The sequence below is a fragment of the Suillus subaureus genome, assembly GCF_016647635.1.
Source record: "Suillus subaureus strain MN1 chromosome Unknown BJ212scaffold_3, whole genome shotgun sequence".
Lineage (NCBI taxonomy): Eukaryota > Fungi > Basidiomycota > Agaricomycetes > Boletales > Suillaceae > Suillus > Suillus subaureus.
In genome coordinates, this window is record NW_024538559.1 from 975,863 (window position 1) to 993,156 (window position 17,294).

The following is a 17,294-nucleotide window of genomic DNA, read 5'->3' on the forward strand; positions in this document are numbered from 1 at the left end:
CTTCATTGATGTGTACTATTTGTGCCCTGCAGACATTGAGCTCTAGTGATTAACATGAGTGCCAGGCCACACAGACTATGTTGGGACATAAGTGTGGCTATCCATGTCTACAGCCCAGGGAGCTTCACAAATACCTTCAGTCTCAAGACATGTAGTAATGTGCAAAACCTGTCTTTAAGCCCTGGGCCAGGCTGAGCTGAGGAGGGCCATGATGTTCTATAGCCACCTGACTGGTTGGTTCTGTGCTACCACTCATTTATACCTTCTCAGCATCAGACTCTTCCAAATCATTGGCTCCATCCCTGAAACCCTTCATCATATTCATGTTGAGAGCATCAATCACTTCAAAACATAGCAGAAGGCTATCAAAAGATGGTGGCACAGAAGGTGCCTCTGCACAGAGCACCCACCTTGATGAGCAGCCTGAGGGAAGTGATACCTTGTGACCTGCTGATAAGTGAGTTGCAGCTTTCCTGGAATCTCAATACTCCATTTGACAGTGACACAGTAAAGAGCAAAACTGTGGACCTTTGGTGGCGATATCACTAAGAATGTCAGTGTTTCTACCCTGATACTTTTGCACCCTCCTTACATGAATTGCAGCTTGAACTCTGAACCTCCCCAGCCACAAGAATCTCACAAATAGGAAAGTACTTCGAATGATTCACCCAAAGGCACCTTAACTGCGTGAGCTCCACTCAGTTGCAATCTCAATCATGCTCATATCATCTCAGTGAGGCACAAAAGGTCATTGCAGGATGACCAACTAAGTCTAGGTGAAATGTGAGCAACTAAATAAGCCAAGGGGTCACAACTGATGATACTATTCCTACAGAGTGAATGTCTTGAAGCAGGTGTTGGATGTTTTTAAGGATTCAACAATTGTCTTGAAGACTGGCAAGGGTGACCGCTCTCGTTTCTGGGGACTGTACAAAAGAGTTGCTGAGGAACATGATGAGGAGTTCCTTGAGTGATACAATGGTGATATGGACATTGTACTAATCTTTGTAAGTTTCATATGCTCACCTTTACCTTGTGTTGGGATTGACACCTGGTCAGTCTGGTCTGTTCTCTGCTGTCAGCACAGCTTTCATTGTGGCCATGGAGTTGAATCTCAGTCCAGACCCTGATGATACCACACATGCCCTTCTTGCCCAACTTGTCCAAATTGGACTTGGCAACTTCACTGCAGTGGGGTCTACACCAGTATCACCAGCATCTACCTGGTCGCTGTCCACAGCCAACATAAGGATCCAATGCATCATGTATATGAGCTTGTCCTTCAGTTTACTTGCTGCTTTTGGGGCTGTGCTAGGCAAGCAGTGGCTCAGGTACTACAAGTCACATAGATATGGCCATGGCTCACAGGAGGAACAAGCAAAGCACAGACAAGAGAGGTTTGATGGTATTGTCGCATGGTATTTTGAAGCTGTCATACAATCATTCCTGATCCTACTCCAGTTCTCTCTTCTTCTTTTTGGAATTGCCCTCAGTGCCAATATATGGTCCCAGCAGCATACAGTTGCCTGGGTCATCATTGCAACCATGGTCTTTGGGTTTTTGTTTTATTCGCTGATGGTGATGGCAGCTTTGGTATCCCTTGTCTGTCCATTTCAGAGCCTGATATCGATGATGTTGTGCATATTGCACATTGATAGTAAGATTATTACAAGTTCTGCTCATTTCCAGTCTGAGTCAACATTGCAGAGGTCATATGTCCAATTGTTATACTGGCCTTCCAGTATCTTAAGCAGTGGATGATGTTGGTGCATGGTAAGTTCTGTTTTCTTAAGCATGCACAAATTTTGACTGTTTCTTGCTAGGCATGCTAAAATGGAGATTACCTGTGCTGCAACATTGATTATATGACCAGTATGATACACATCTCACCTGATTATCAGAACTAGCAGGTAATGTTCTTTGATACTATTGCATAGCACACCCAGCACTCCTATCACTCCAGACTCTGTGTTTGTGGCTTGCTCATCTGCATGGCACTGTCTTCAGTTGTTATTTCAGCACCTTTTACCCTGGTGGCACTCTCTGACAAGGGATGTGGACCTTGAAGCATAACCTCCTAACAAGAACCTGCATGATGTAGCCATGAATCAATGCCCCTTTAAGCTTGAACTGCTGGTCACACTCACCAGCTCTCTTGAAGCACCTCATCAGTAAACTACAAATTTGTCCATAGAGATTGGTATTTTTGATAGTTTCTCACAATAATGCACAGTGCTGACAATGGTCACAGGGTATGCAGCTTCACACATTGTCAGATTGTACAGTAACACACAGTGCTAACAGAGGCCACAAGATGTATAGCTTCATACTTGATATCAGATTGCACAGTAATTATAGCTGCTCAAAGCATGAGCAATTTGCACAACATAAGTGATTTTGAACTAAGCAGATTTAGAGCACTTGGCAAAGACATGACACTGTGTACTAGTACTAGTTAGACTCAAAATTCAACCTCACACAGAAAAATTCAAGTACAAAACAAATCTTATACTTGACAACAGGCAACATGAGCATACTACATATAAAACTTATATACAGTCCATAAATGTAAGCTATGAGATCAGTAAGAATTGAAGTAATCAATCAAGAACTATCATAGGCTGTTGGCTCTTCATAATTTTCAAGTCAGATGTTCCTGTAATCTTCAGCGTTATAACAATGATACTCAAGAGATCATATTGCACCTACCAAATGAACTCAATTGATCTTATCCCCATGATAATGAATGGCTTGGAGGGAGATGAGACCAGCCATGCTTCTTGAAGATTATTCACATACATCCCAGCCCAATGTCCATGTCATCTACCTTCTTTTCAATGACTTTTGCTCAGAATTTGAGTAGGCTTGTGAACACCTCATGTTCATGTAGTATACAATCTGTGAGAGCCTTCTGAGTGAGGAAAACATTGCATTTTGTTCTTACAACATCCATGACCAAGTTGGCTTCTGAATCTGTTGGTTCATGGATGGACTATTGAAATGTGAAGGTGCTGAGGAACTGATGGAATTCATCTCACCATAGAATTGACTGCTTCAAGCACATTGTATAAGTTGCATATGCCAGTCAATGGCCCATCACTGCATTCATTGTTAGAGCCAGGATGGGTGGAACTTGAAGAACAGGAAGTGCTTGCTGGTAGCGATCACAGAGTGGCGATATCATACTTAAGTGACTTGGGAAACATGAGGAAAGAATGTAACACTGCAGGTTCCGGATATTGCTGGTGAATTTCTGACTTGTCTTTCCTTAGTCCACGATCTCAGATTCCTAGCATAATGCTTACAGTTTGCTGTCCTTCATGCAGGACAGAGTTCAAAGACCACACCTCTGTTGCTCATCATATGAGCCAACCTCAATCTGGGTGTAATACTTGGTTAGAAGATCTAATCTGGCTTGACTTGATCCTCCCACCTGGTGAAGATAATCCCATGGCAGTGGATGACCTTCACAACCTTCATACTTCCTCCTATGAAGCAGGAGATGATGTATACAGTAGCTCAAAAAACTGTCCGCATGTTTTGACATTTTTCACTATCTATGATATTGTGTGAGAACGAACAAATGGCTCAAGGACATGCTTATACCACATTGTAGTATGGCTTCAGGGCTTTCATTTGAGCCCTACACCGTGGGAATCGGTGGAGATATGATGGAGACATAAGGCTTATAAAATGATGACTCATGTGGACAGTTTTTTGAGTGTATATTAAAACTATATAAATCATTATTTATGACACCACAAAAATCATGCCACTATTATATAAATTATGAAGTGGTGTCATTATGTTATTTTATGACTATATCTAACTATATAAACCAGAATATCTCATGTATCATAGTCATAATCACCATGAAAGCCATCTCCTCTGCTCAAAGAGATAATATCCTCTCTCTGTCTTATGCTGGCCTCTCTGCTCACCAAATTTCCTCTAGAACTGGAGTATGCAAGTCCACTGTGGCCAAGTTTATCAAAGAAAGCCACCCAGACAAGGAAAACTCTTGTGGAGGACATCCATCCAAGCTTACCTCTACTGACAAAAGGGCTATTATCCAACATATCACTACAGGAAAGGCTGATAATGATGTCCAAGCCACCTATTATATCAATTCCACCATCACTACCCCTGTCTCTTCACAAACTGTGAGGAATGTTCTCAAGGCAGCTCATCTCAAGGCAGTAACAAAGAAGAAAAAGCCTCTTCTCTCCATCAAACATAGGAAGAGAAGACTAGCCTTTGCCTTAGCTCATCAACACTGGACTGTAGAGGACTGGAAGCATGTTATATAGTCAGATGAGACCAAAATCAATAGGATTGGGTCAGATGGGAAGGTATATGTATGGAAAAAGAAGGGAGATGGCCTAACAGACAGAGAGGTTAATGGGACTGTCAAGTTTGGAGGAGGTTCTTTAATGGTATGGGGCTGTATGGGATGGAATGGTGTGGGAATGCTTGCTGAGGTTGAGGGGAAGATGAATGCTGAGCAGTATGTGGACATTTTAAATGACCACTTGCTGCCTAGCTTGGCAGAATCAGGGATTGATGAAGAAGATATCATTTTCCAACAGGATAATGATCCAAAGCACACATCCAGAAGAGCTAAGGAATGGTTTGAAGAACATAACATCAATGTTCTTGACTGGCCAGCACAGTCTCCTGATGTCAATGTCATTGAACATCTCTGGGAAACACTCAAGAAAAAGCTTCAAGCCTATGAAAACCCCCCTAAAGGAGTATGGGAGCTTTGGGAGAGAGTAGCAGTGGAATGGGGGAAGATCACAGCTGAGGATTGCCAGAAATTAATTGAGAGTATGCCTAGAAGGATAGAGGCAGTAATTAAAGCCAAGGGAGGCCATACAAAATACTAGAATACCTGGTTATTATTGTAAAATACTTGAGTCAAAAAACTGTCCGCATGAGTCACCATTTTGTGAGCCTTGTATCTCCACCATATCTCCACCGATTCCCACGGTGTAGGGCTCAAATGAAAGCCCTGAAGCCATACTACAATGTGGTATAAGCATGTCCTTGAGCCATTTGTTCGTTCTCACACAATATCATAGATAGTGAAAAATGTCAAAACATGCGGACAGTTTTTGAGCCACTGTATATGTATGACTTCAGAAACAAAGGAGGGACTTTTGAGCGAGCATCTGGAGGTAGAACTCGGGATGAGGATAGGGATGCAGACATAATTGAGTACTTTCCTGAGCCCCTGGTTGCCTTTGAACATGGCTACACATTTTTGAGTCTATTTGATTCTGACAAAAATAGCATCTACTGCAAAACCAACCTTTACTATCTGTTTTCAAGTCAGAGAGAATGGCAAGTTGCAGTGTGGCTTCTGCATTCCAGACTAAGCATGGGGAAAATCAATTCTTTTTTAGCATTGGAGATGGTCTGTGCTTTATTTTTAAGATTATTGTGACAATTTGAGTTAACGGTGTGCTTAGATCCAGGATCTACATCTGTCATTTCACTTAGCAAAAGAGTTACAAGGTTGAGCTGAAACACTACTGAGTGATCCACATTGGAAATCCCAAGTAATTTGTACATCTCATGATACAAAATCACCAGTTGTTCTCTACTGGTGGGATCTGATTGACTGCATCAGCAATTTATTCACTCACCCTTTATTTCACAACTGTATGGACTTGATGTCTCACAAAGTTTATACCATGGCACAGAAACTATCTTGGGTATATACTGAATGGATGATGGGTGACCATGCTTGGGAAATGCAGGTATGTGATGTGTCTTGTATGAAGTCATTGCCTCATGTATTGTTGAAGTTGGTGCTACCTCATGATACAACACTCCTCAGTACTGTCTTGTCTTTGGACAAGACATGTATCACTGCATTGACAGGTAATCATGTCACACATCCACTCCTTCTCAGTCTTGCCAATATTCACATGAACATGCAGCTAAAATCATTCTCAAATGCCTTCATACTTACTGCCCTGCTACCTGTCCCACAATTCATTCACAAGAAGAAACAAATGAAGGGTGTGTTACAGGATTGGCTTATTCACCAGTGCCTGGACATTGTATTAGAACCACTGAAGTTGGCTACTCAAGAAGGCATCATGTTGTCAGATCCCACTGGATGCAGTTGTTACTGCTTTACTCCACTTGTAAGCTACATTGCAGACACTCCTGAAGCCATGATGCTCACATACATTGGTGGAAAGATGTCTCCTGTGACAATGGCTATGTTCAAACAATTTGGAGATGCCTTCTGACATGAACCCCACACAAGAGAAATGACTCTCACACAACTAGATGTTGTGCACTCATGTGCTGATCAAAACAATATTGAAGCATATTTCTGGGAATCACAGAAGTTCTGCCTGAATGGCATTGCAAAACCATTCTGGAGTGATTGGGTCTTAGTGGATCCTGACCAATTTCTCACACCTGAATCACTGCACATCATTCATAAGAAGTTTTGGGATCAAGACATGCAATAGCTTATCCTTGCAGTTGGAGAGTCCAAGATTGTTAAGAACTGGTTGCTCAAGGGGGAGAGAGACTGACTCAGAGGGGCTTGGCCTCAGCTCATATGCTGTGCCCCTTACCTGAGTATGTGCCCTTCATTTCATATGAGGTCCAATGATGGTCCAATGAAGTCTGGAGGATTTCTGGAGGCTGGTTACTCTGGTGGAGTGCCAGAGGACTTCCAGAGGAGCACAGGAAATGTCCAGAGGAGTGCAGGAGAGTTCCCACTGCAAGGTAATACTTCTACAGGAAACAGGATGGAAGGATAGGAGGTCCAAAGGTCTGGAGGACAGGAGGACAGGAGGATGGAGGATGGAGGATGGAAGACAGAAGGACAGGAGGATATGATGTCTGAAGGTATGGAGGGCAGGATGTCTGAAGGACAGGAGGATAGGATGTCTGAAGGTATGAAGGTCATGATGTCCGAAAGACAGGAGGGTAGGATGCTCAAAGGTGAGGAGGACGGGACATCCAGAGGTCTGGAAGGAATAGGGGCTACATCAGATGGAGTCTGATGTAGAAACAAACAGAGGTAGGTGTTAAGGTCGCGTGCTCAAGGGGGTCAGATCACAAGGGCTTGGCCTCAGCTTGTATGCTGTGCCCCTTTCCCGAGTATGTGCCCTTAATTTCCGGGGGCTAGAACAGTCGTCCAGAGTTTCCGGATTTGACTAGGGCGGATAACGGATGTCCGGATCTGAAACATGAGATAAATCCGACAGACATCCAGATATTACCTGGGCAAGCAGATAAGACTAATCCGGATGAAGTCCAGACTAGAAACTAACAGAGGATGGACTACCCTTAAGGTAGAGTCGGAAATATAGTCTAGGATGCAATCCTAAGACTTGGAATATGACAAGAGACTTATCTCAAGTCCGGAGGACACAGGAATGAGCAGGAACTAAGATAATATTCGAACTGGAGTATTTCTGAGAGTTACAGGAGGTTTATATACTGTAGGTATCATATAGGAATCAGTCAGCAAACATAAAGGCTATGTATGAAGCATATGCAAAGTCTATTAGTAAGTAGGACAGATCTCAAATAATGAACACCAGAAATGAAATGTATGTAATGGATCAATAATCAAAAGGGAAACATGGTTAACCAGAGTCCGGAGACAGGGGCAGTCTAAATGGAGTTGGGCGCTGATATAGGGTTTGGATTCCGGAAGGGAGATAAAGATAGATCAGATCATTTGAGATCCAGATCTCAGATCTGGATATCCAGAGAAGTGGATTTAGAGTTGAGAGTCTGGAATGGCATATGACAGTAGGCTACCCTAAGGTAGAGTCAGAGAGACAGGGATTGGACCTAAGTCCAGAAAGAGGGTAAGTGCCAGAAAGGCAAAGCTCTGGCCTAGGGAATCAATCCCTAGGCCTGATAGATAGGACAGACTTAGGTGGACCAAAGTCTGAGAGAGGATTGGGCAAGTAGAACAGGATCTAAGATGATATTCAGACTGAGGAAACTACAGGAGTATCTACAGGGGTTATATACTGGACAATATCTGAGGGGATCAGTAAGCAAAGGAGCAGGGCTATGTACGAGCATGTAGAAACACATTAGTAAGTAAGATGGAACATAACTAAATGAACTTGGAGATGAAGACTCATACAAGGATCAATAAGCAAAACAGAACAAGAGGTAACCAAAAGCTGGAAAGGCAGAGATGTCTAAATGGGGATAGGTGCAGGATATCAGACAGAGGGTGGGAATACATCCAAAGATAGTTACAGTTAATATCTGGAGGTCCAGAGATTTGAGGATCTGGAAGACAAGGTGAATACAGGACTGGAATATGAGGAGGTGGATATAGTCTGCAATCTGAGATGAGGTGAAGTCTGGATGTCTTGCTAGATGGAGTGTGCATAGGGTGGATGGGACAGGGGGGTATGGATCAGGCTAGCAGTGGAGATCCAATGGTCCAGAACTCAGGGGTAAATCTGGAGCAGAGTTGATCCTGCTGAGGTGTGGAGCACACAGTGGAAGGGGATCTGGGAATGAGTTGGATATGAAGTGGGGTCTGGACATAGGCTCAGAAGGTGTGGGAATATGATGGGATGTGGATCTGGATTGTGGGATATGACAGAGATAGACTTTCAATTTTCCATCCTGCAGCCCACCACTGGTTATTGGCATTTTCACAAAGGCATCTTGAAACTCAAGCAAGTCACTGGCTGTTGCCATCAAAATGTTCAGTGATCAATTATCACAGTCTGTGCAGATGCAGCACCCTCTGGTATCATTGTTGCTGTCTGTGCACTCATGCACTTTCATTACCTTATATAATTGCCACGCATCAACAACCACAATATCCATTGCATCTCAGCTGCATCAGACAAGTTTTATGCCAATAAACATGTGATCATCAGCACTGGAGTTTGCTGAGGAAAAAGCTGTAATGTTATTGACAACTGGTACATACCCAAGCTTGAGCTTATGCAAAGCATTGTTCCCAGCATCCACAGCTCTGGTGTTACAGGACAGTAGTCTGCAGATATCACTGAGCATGCACATATAATAGTAGTGAAAGACCCTGTGAGATCCAGCAACAACAACAACTACAATCCCCAAATCTGTCATTATCTTGACTGTGTGGATAAGTGCAGTTGGTTTGAACTTGCTACAAGCCTTCTAGATCGCAAGCAGAATATTGAGGAGTTGCAGGGTGTCAGAGAGGAATTTGCAAATGAGGATGATATACCTGCAGGACTACCCTCCACATCTTGACAACCCAGACAGCCATGTCCTATTACAAACTATTTTGCGATTGCCAAGATGCTCCAGCAAAGGGAAATGGGATCAGTGCTGGTCCCATTACACACCTTTGTCATTGGATGGACAGCCTTTCATCTTGCTTATGATCCTTCTATTAGGAGTGTTACTCTTGATGAAGTTGCTGTTAAGTTTGGCCTACCAGATCTGTGCCTGGCTATGGCTGATTTTCTTCACCATGAGGTGACTTACAGCAACTGCTAAAGGCAAAGAATTTGGATGGGGTGATGGGGGAAACTAAAGATAAGAACTCTTCAGAGCTCCTCTGGATGCGAGTCAAACTCAACCCAAGGGGATTGTCACTGAGAAAGGATTCCTCTAAAGAATTGAGGGGGAATGCCAAGAACTAGCTCTTGACAGAGGGCCTGGTGGAGTGTGAAAGTATGAAGTGTGATGATAGGTGCCAAGGTGCACTGGATGCAACAGGTACACAAAAATGCGCACTCAATATGTGAAATGTGCACTTCATGGCTGGGCTTTAGACCTCAAAGCAAGCAATACTGATCTTTTACTTGGATTGGTGGGAGATGATGGAGATGAGATGATCCTTTTTAGGTCTCAAGTGTGAAAGTTGACAAAGGTGGTTGTTAATTCAACTATTAGCTGCTGCCCTCAGGGATACTAATGGAAGGGAAGTAAGTAACTAAAATTTACCCAGAGGCATGTAATGCCTTGTAAGTGCATTCCCAGGCTTCAGAAGCAAATAGGTAGCAGTAAATATCATAAGTGATGTAACTTAAGTAAAAATAGCAAGGCAATGAGTAATTGCATACCATATGTAACTCTGTGATATGTGATTGAAGTAAAAATAGATAAAACACACCAATGGACCTTGGAGGACAAGGACAGGACATGTGGACGGTTGGTGATGAGGATGTGAAAGTGCGTGAAAGCATGTTCATAGCATGTCCAAAGTGCACCAAAGTGCATGTTGTTGCAAATATTGCACATGTATCATGCTTATTGGAGGGCATCAGCACAGAGGCCAAAACATGAAAATACACCTGTTATACAGTTGTAGAGGACAGAGTCTTTGCACTGTGTTCACCTGATTGGTGGTCCCAGAAGGGCTGGACATAACACTGAACTTCCATTTGATAAGGTTCAAGTCTGGTTTAAAGTTCATTTACAGGAGACGGAATTTCACAACATCTGCAATATTCACCCAGCTCAGACATTAAACTGTGCGCCACCCAGTGACCCCTGGACATTAGGCTGTTATGATAATGTCATTACCCAGACTAGCACAGAGCACTCTTGGCCTGCTAGTAGTCTCACAGGTGTGCTCTTTCTGCATTTATTGTGATATGTACTGTAAGTTAAAGAATGTTTCACACAGGTCACTCCATCACACAAATCAGATTGATCATGTGGCCAATTGGCAAAAACAGCACACTGTGGGTATGGAAAGACCAATTCATTGTGTATGTCCAACATTTCAATACCTCTAGTGAATGTGATCCAACTACTCAGTTGCACATACTGAAAAGAGCAAAGTGTTCCAATGGCATTCAGATGGGCAATGTTATTCCAGTTTCTCAGCTGAGAGCACCTGTCAACCTCATTCCCTGCTTTGGCACTGCTGCAGATAAGTGCCTCACACCATATAATAGCATGGAGCATGCAACTGAGTTTTGGTTAAATTATTTTTGGGACAAAAACACCTTTTTTGCACTATCATCATAGTATACTTGCACTAAGTTCATACTTGATAGGTTCAATTTTAGTATGTTTAAAAATCACCCCCAAGTTGTACTATTGTAATTGCCAATGGTAGGTATTCATCCAACTGTTACTTCAGTCTTCATAATGGTGTATCACAGCAAAACTGTTGACTATGGAATGAAGATGGCATTGCTGATGTCAGTTCCCTACATTAGTGATGTCCATACTATGGACAAACTGACAGATCATGAGCTCAATTGCTTGATTGTCAAAGAAGAAAAGCCACCAGATAATGCTGACAAGCTCCTCAGTTTCATGTTGGCACAGATTTTTTGGTCATTTACGGTCACACTCCCTGACATGATGGAGCTGAGGGTCTCTTTACATAAAATTCGCTACAGGGATCACGGATTGCGCAATAAATTCACCCTCATACATGAGCAGGATGTCATATCCCACAATTCGGACCCACGTTCCATCATATTCCCACGCCTTCCAAGCCTACGTCCGGACCACACTTCATATCCAACTCATTCCCAGATCCCCTTCCACTGTGTGCTCCACACCTCAGCAGGATTGACTATGCTCCAGATTTACCCCTGAGCTCTGGACCTCCAGATCCTCACTGCTAGCCTGATCCATACAACCCTATCCTGTCCACCCTATGTGCACTCCATCCAGCAAGACATCCAGACTTCACCTTGTCTTGGTTTCCGGACTATATCCACCTTCTCATATTCCAGTCTTGTATCCACCTTGTCTTCCAGATCCCCAGATCTCCGGACCTCCGGATATTAACTCCGGATCTATTCCCACCCTCTGTCTGATATCCTGTGCCTATCCCCATTCAGGCATTCTCTGCCTTCCGGCTTTCGGTTACCTCTTGTTCCATCTTGCTTATTGATCCTTGTACAAGTCCTCATCTCCAAGTTCATTTACTTATGTTCCAACTTACTTACTAATGTGTTTCCACATGCTCGTACATAGCCTTGCTCCTTTGCTTACTGATCCCCTCAGATATTGTTCAGTATATAACCCCTGTAGATACTCCTGTAGTTTCCTCAGTTTGAATATCAACTTAGACTTGCCCAATCCTCTCTCGGACTTTGGTCCTCCTAAGTCTGTCCTACTCATCAGGCCTAGGGATTGACTCCCTAGGCCAGAGCTCTGCCTTTCCAGCACTTACCCTCCTTCCAGACTTAGGTCCAACCCTTGTCTCTCCAACTCTACCTTAGGGTAGTCTACCTCCATTTGTTTCTACATCAGACTTCGTCCAATGTAGCCCCTATTCCTTCCAGACCTCCGGACCTTCTGTCCTCCATCATCCTGTCCTCCTGCCCTCCTGTCCTCCTATCCTTCCATCCTGTTTCCTGTAGAAGTATTACCTTGCAGTGGGAACTCTCCTGAGCACTTCCTGCATTCCTCCGTAACTCTCCCGCGCTCCTCCAGACGTTTCCCGCGCTCCTCCGGAAGTCCCCTAGCGCTCTCCAGCAGAGTAGCCAGCCTCTGGAAGTCCTCCAGACTTCATCGGACCATCATCGGACCTCATATGAAATGAAGGGCACATACTTGGGTAAGGGGCACAGCATACGAGCTGAGGCCAAGTGTTAAGAACCATGTTGCTCAAGGGGGAGAGAGACTGACTCAGAGGGGCTTGGCCTCAGCTCGTATGCTGTGCCCCTTACCTGAGTATGTGCCCTTCATTTTGTATGAGGTCCAATAATGGTCCAATGAAGTTTGGAGGACTTCCGGAGGCTGGCTACTCTGCTGGAGAGTGCTAGAGGACTTCTGGAGGAGCACAGGAAACATCCGGAGGAGCGTGGGAGAGTTACGGAGGAATGCAGGAAGTGCTCAGGAGAGTTCCCACTGCAAGGTAATACTTCTACAGGAAACAGGATGGAAGGATAGGAGGTCCAAAGGCCCAGAGGACAGGAGGACAGGAGGACAGGAGGGCAGGATGATGGAGGACAGAAGGACAGGATGTCCAAGGGTTAGGAGGACAGAACGTCTGAAGGTATGGAGGGCAGAACGATCGAAGGACAGGAGGTCTGGAGGTCCGGAAGGAATAGGGGCTACATCAGACGAAGTCCGATGTAGAAGCAAACAGAGGTAGACTACCCTAAGGTAGAGTTGGAGAGACAAGGGTTGGACCTAAGTCTGGAAGGAGGGTAAGTGCTGGAAAGGCAGAGCTCCAGCCTAGGGAATCAATCCCTAGGCCTGATGAGTAGGACAGACTTAGGTGGACCAAAGTCCAAGAGAGGATTGGGCAATTCTAAGTTGATATTCAAACTAAGGAACTACAGGAGTATCTACAGGGGTTATATACTGAACAATATCTGAGGGGATCAGTAAGCAAAGGAGCAAGGCTATGTACGAGCATGTGGAAACACATTAGTAAGTAAGTTGGAACATAAGTAAATGAACTCAGAGATGAGGACTTGTACAAGGATCAATAAGCAAGATGGAACAAGAGGTAACTGAAAGCCGGAAAGGTAGAGATGCCTAAATGGGGATAGGTGCAGGATCTTGGACAGAGGGTGGGAATAGGTCCAGTGTTAATATCCAGAGGTCCAGAGATCTGGGGATCTGGAAGACAAGGTGGATACAGGACTGGAATATGAGAAGGTGGATATAATCCGGAATCTGAGACAAGGTGAAGTCTGGATGTCTTACTGGATGGAGTGCGCATAGGGTGGACAGGATAGGGTTGTATGGATCAGGCTAGCAGTGAGGATCCAATGGTCCGGAGCTCAGGGGTAAATCCGGAGCATAGTCGATCCTGCTGAGGTGTGGAGCACACAGTAGATGGGGATCTGGGAATGAGCTGGATATGAAGTGGGGTCCGGATGTAGGCTCAGAAGGCGTGGGAATATGATGGAACATGGGTCTGGATTGTGGGATATGACACCAAGCCCCTCTGAGTCAGTCTCTCTCTCCCTTGAGCAACATGGTTCTTAACACAGGACCTGGTTCCGCTGTTCAATGAAGATGAGCAGCAGTGGAACTGGGTACTTCCAATATCACATCTCGATGAGCCTCGCATCAAATGGATTGAAGAAACTGTTGGAGATGGGTCAGAGGAAACTGAGAATGAGATGTCTGGGAGTGGGGTTGGTGACAGCTTACCAGAGGGTCCACTGGTTGAGGCTTGGAAACATCCATTTGAGGAAATCTTTGCCTCATTTTCAATATCATGTCTGGTGCCATTGCCCATGAGCAGCCAATGGTCATGAAGGCAAATAACACAGTGGTATGTACATATGTGGAGTTCAGCCAATGCCACACATCCTGTGAAGGATGAGGAAATTCAATGCAAGCCTGACCTTGCACTGTTGGATGATGTGATAGCTTGATGGGACATGATCAAGGCTGTTTGTGAGCTGACATCACAACCATACTCACCTCAAAGTACCATCAGAAAAACTATTGATAGCAAGGCATATCTTCTCTTGAGGTGTCAGCCTTGGAGGTGATTTGTTTTACTGCTATCCCTCACCAATGAGTACCATGAACTGCGAGTACACATGTATGACCACTCAGGTGGTGTTGTAATGCCTGGTATCAATATTGTCAGTGATCCAAACTTTACCTTCACATCTTATCCTGTCTTGTCTTTGGCAATCCTGAGTGCCTTGAATATGATCCTTCAATCCTCATCTTTACAAAAATGCTTCGGCCTGCCCAGCTCAAAAATCCATCAGCTTTTTCTCACCCAACAACAAACAAATTACCTACTCTAGATCATCAAGCACACAAATCCTTAGCCAAATCTCCAATGGACAAGGTTATCCAGGTTAAGAGTACTGTCCCCCCTCAGATCAGGAGCACCATCCCCACAATGTCCAATGTACCAGTGACCAAAGCTACAGTAACTTCCGACCCCCCTGAGACAGAAATCCCCACAGATCCTCTTTGCACGCATCCCTCACAGCCAATTGGAAAGATATTAGTCAACAATCACACATACAACATCCTTGAACTCATCTTTTCTAGCCAGGGGCTTGTTGGGCATGGCACAGTCTGTTATTTGGTCAGGAGGGACAGTGAAGAATACATAATCAAGGACCATTGGGTCCTTGGGATAGAAATGTTGCCTTGAATGAAGTTATGATGCTTCAGGCCATGCAAGGAGTCTGCAGTGTTCCTCAACTAACTGAACATTGGCTTGTTGAGATTGGGCCTCAAGAGGTTGATGAAACAATGAGTTATTGTGGCAAGATTTGGCAGAGTATCAAAGGTACTTCACACACACATGTTCATTTGGTCTTGAAGCCCAGTGTGCAACCTTTACACATGTTCTGGATGAAAGTAGAGTTGATTAATGCAATTCAGGACATTGTTAGAAGTAAGTGTAGTCTCTGCTTACTCTTCTTTTTGCTGACTTGTTTTTCAGTTCAACAGATAGCTGTTGAAGAACATGGAATTCTCCACTGAGACTGCAGTCTTAACAACTCCATGATTGAGGATGATGGTAATGGATCCTATGGAACATTAATTGATTGGGAGTTCACTGTGCATATTCTTCAAGGCCAAAAACATGCTATTGGGGGGACAGTCAGTACACATTTACCTATGTAGACTCAATATACTGACATTGACTGTCAGGGAATGGCATCTTTCATGTCCCATTCACTCCTGTTCCGGCTCTCTGAAGCTGTTGGTGGTAGTGTGATGTCTCAAAATAGCTGGAAGCATGCCTCACATTCCCATGTACAAGTACCTCCTCTCATTATGCATGGCTATCAGGATGATCTTGAGTCAGTTTTTTATGTCTTTGTTTGGATCTGTATTGGGTACAGGGGTCCACTTGGCATGAAACATGTTCTTGGGACTCAGAAGTGATCAGAAGGGATTGGCTACTGCATCTGTGGTCTACTGACTCATTCAAGGAGAATGGTAATGAGAAGACCTCATTCTTTTTCCATCTGCATGTGCACAAATTCAGAGAGCAATTTTACCCCTACTTCCATGACCTACTTCCACTTGCAGTGGAGTGGTACAAATTAATTAGGAGCAAAGGACCATCACATATGGTGACATTTAAAGAAGTCACTGATCTTTTGACTAAGCACCTCAACATCCTTCCAAAGGATGAGCCTTCCCCAGAGCTTCTATTCACATGGAAGGTTATTGATGCACTCCTTGGTGGACTCCCTGATGCCCTCCCCTGGTGGAAAGAGAAAGGAGGTGTCTGAAGTGGTTGATAATGATTTACCAGCCATGGAACATGATATGACATTTGGAGGTCAGGTTCTTTGGATGATGGAAACCATGCCCCAGCCAAAGCAGATCAGAACCACCTAGTATGTCTACTATATGTACAATCTCAGCTCATGTTCAAACTCATTGATGTGACTAGCTGCTACTATTATAATAGAGGCCTATACTTGAACTTTGTTAGCCAAGCAGTTTTCTTGGGCAGTTTGAGTCTTCAAAACACCAATTATGTTATGCATGCTATTAAACCTTCCCTTAATGCTCACTCATTCATCTTCAACATTCAATAACAAAAGATGATCCAAACCAACTTTTGCCTGAGTATCTTTTACTTTTCACATCCCCATTTACCATTATATAAGAGTCTTGTGCACACTGTTTGCAGGCTTGGATCACCTTGTGCAAGATATTATCCCAGCAGGTGAAGATTGAATCATGTTTGAAGCAGTTGAGTAAGTTTTTAGATTATGTCATATCCCACAATCCAGACCCACATTCCATCATATTCCCACGCCTTCCGAGCCTATGTCCAGACCCCACTTCATATCCAACTCATTCCCAGATCCCCTTCTGCTGTGTGCTCCACACCTCAGTAGGATTGACTCTGCTCCAGATTTACCCCTGAGCTCCGGACCTCTGGATCCCCACTGCTAGCCTGATCCATACCACCCTATGCACACTCCATCCAGCAAGACATCCGGACTTCACCTCATCTTGGATTCTGGACTATATCCATCTCCTCATATTCCAGTCCTGTATCCACCTCATCTTCCAGATCCCCAGATCTCTGGACCTCCGGATATTAACTCCAGACCTATTCCCACCCTCTGTCTGATATCCTGCGCCTATCCCCATTTAGGACATTCTCTGCCTTCCAGCTTTCGGTTACCTCTTGTTCTGTTTTGCTTATTGATCCTTGTATAAGTCTCATCTCCAAGTTCATTTACTTATGTTCCATCTTACTTACTAATGTGTTTCCACATGCTCGTACATAGCCCTGCTCCTTTGCTTACTGATCCCCTCAGATATTGTCCAGTATATAACCCCTGTAGATACTCCTGTAGTTCCTTAGTTTAAATATCATCTTAGACTTTGCTCTACTTGCCCAATCC

At 44.1% G+C, this 17,294-nt stretch overlaps 4 protein-coding genes across 4 annotated transcripts; all 4 read left to right on the plus strand.

Moving 5' to 3' along the window:
- Positions 1-974: 974 nt before the first annotated feature.
- Positions 975-1,344, plus strand: BJ212DRAFT_1240566 (uncharacterized protein; the record flags this gene model as incomplete). The annotated part of the gene is made up of 2 exons (XM_041329583.1): positions 975-1,007; positions 1,060-1,344. Coding segments are annotated over 2 exons (318 nt in total), but the record flags the coding sequence as incomplete, so codon positions are not given.
- A 4,355-nt stretch (positions 1,345-5,699) lies between these two features.
- Positions 5,700-6,266, plus strand: BJ212DRAFT_1475922 (uncharacterized protein; the record flags this gene model as incomplete). The annotated part of the gene is made up of 2 exons (XM_041339300.1): positions 5,700-5,765; positions 5,814-6,266. The coding sequence occupies 2 exons, from the start codon at positions 5,700-5,702 to the stop codon at positions 6,264-6,266; spliced, it is 519 nt and encodes a 172-aa protein (XP_041198341.1).
- Positions 6,267-10,125: 3,859 nt separating this feature from the next.
- Positions 10,126-10,986, plus strand: BJ212DRAFT_1295751 (uncharacterized protein; the record flags this gene model as incomplete). The annotated part of the gene is made up of 4 exons (XM_041332350.1): positions 10,126-10,182; positions 10,541-10,580; positions 10,640-10,724; positions 10,752-10,986. The coding sequence occupies 4 exons, from the start codon at positions 10,126-10,128 to the stop codon at positions 10,984-10,986; spliced, it is 417 nt and encodes a 138-aa protein (XP_041198342.1).
- Positions 10,987-14,803: 3,817 nt separating this feature from the next.
- Positions 14,804-16,160, plus strand: BJ212DRAFT_1295752 (uncharacterized protein; the record flags this gene model as incomplete). The annotated part of the gene is made up of 5 exons (XM_041332351.1): positions 14,804-14,983; positions 15,085-15,310; positions 15,401-15,519; positions 15,571-15,681; positions 15,765-16,160. 5 exons carry the CDS (start codon positions 14,804-14,806, stop codon positions 16,158-16,160), a joined length of 1,032 nt encoding a protein of 343 aa, XP_041198343.1.
- Between the last annotated feature and the right edge of the window lie 1,134 nt (positions 16,161-17,294).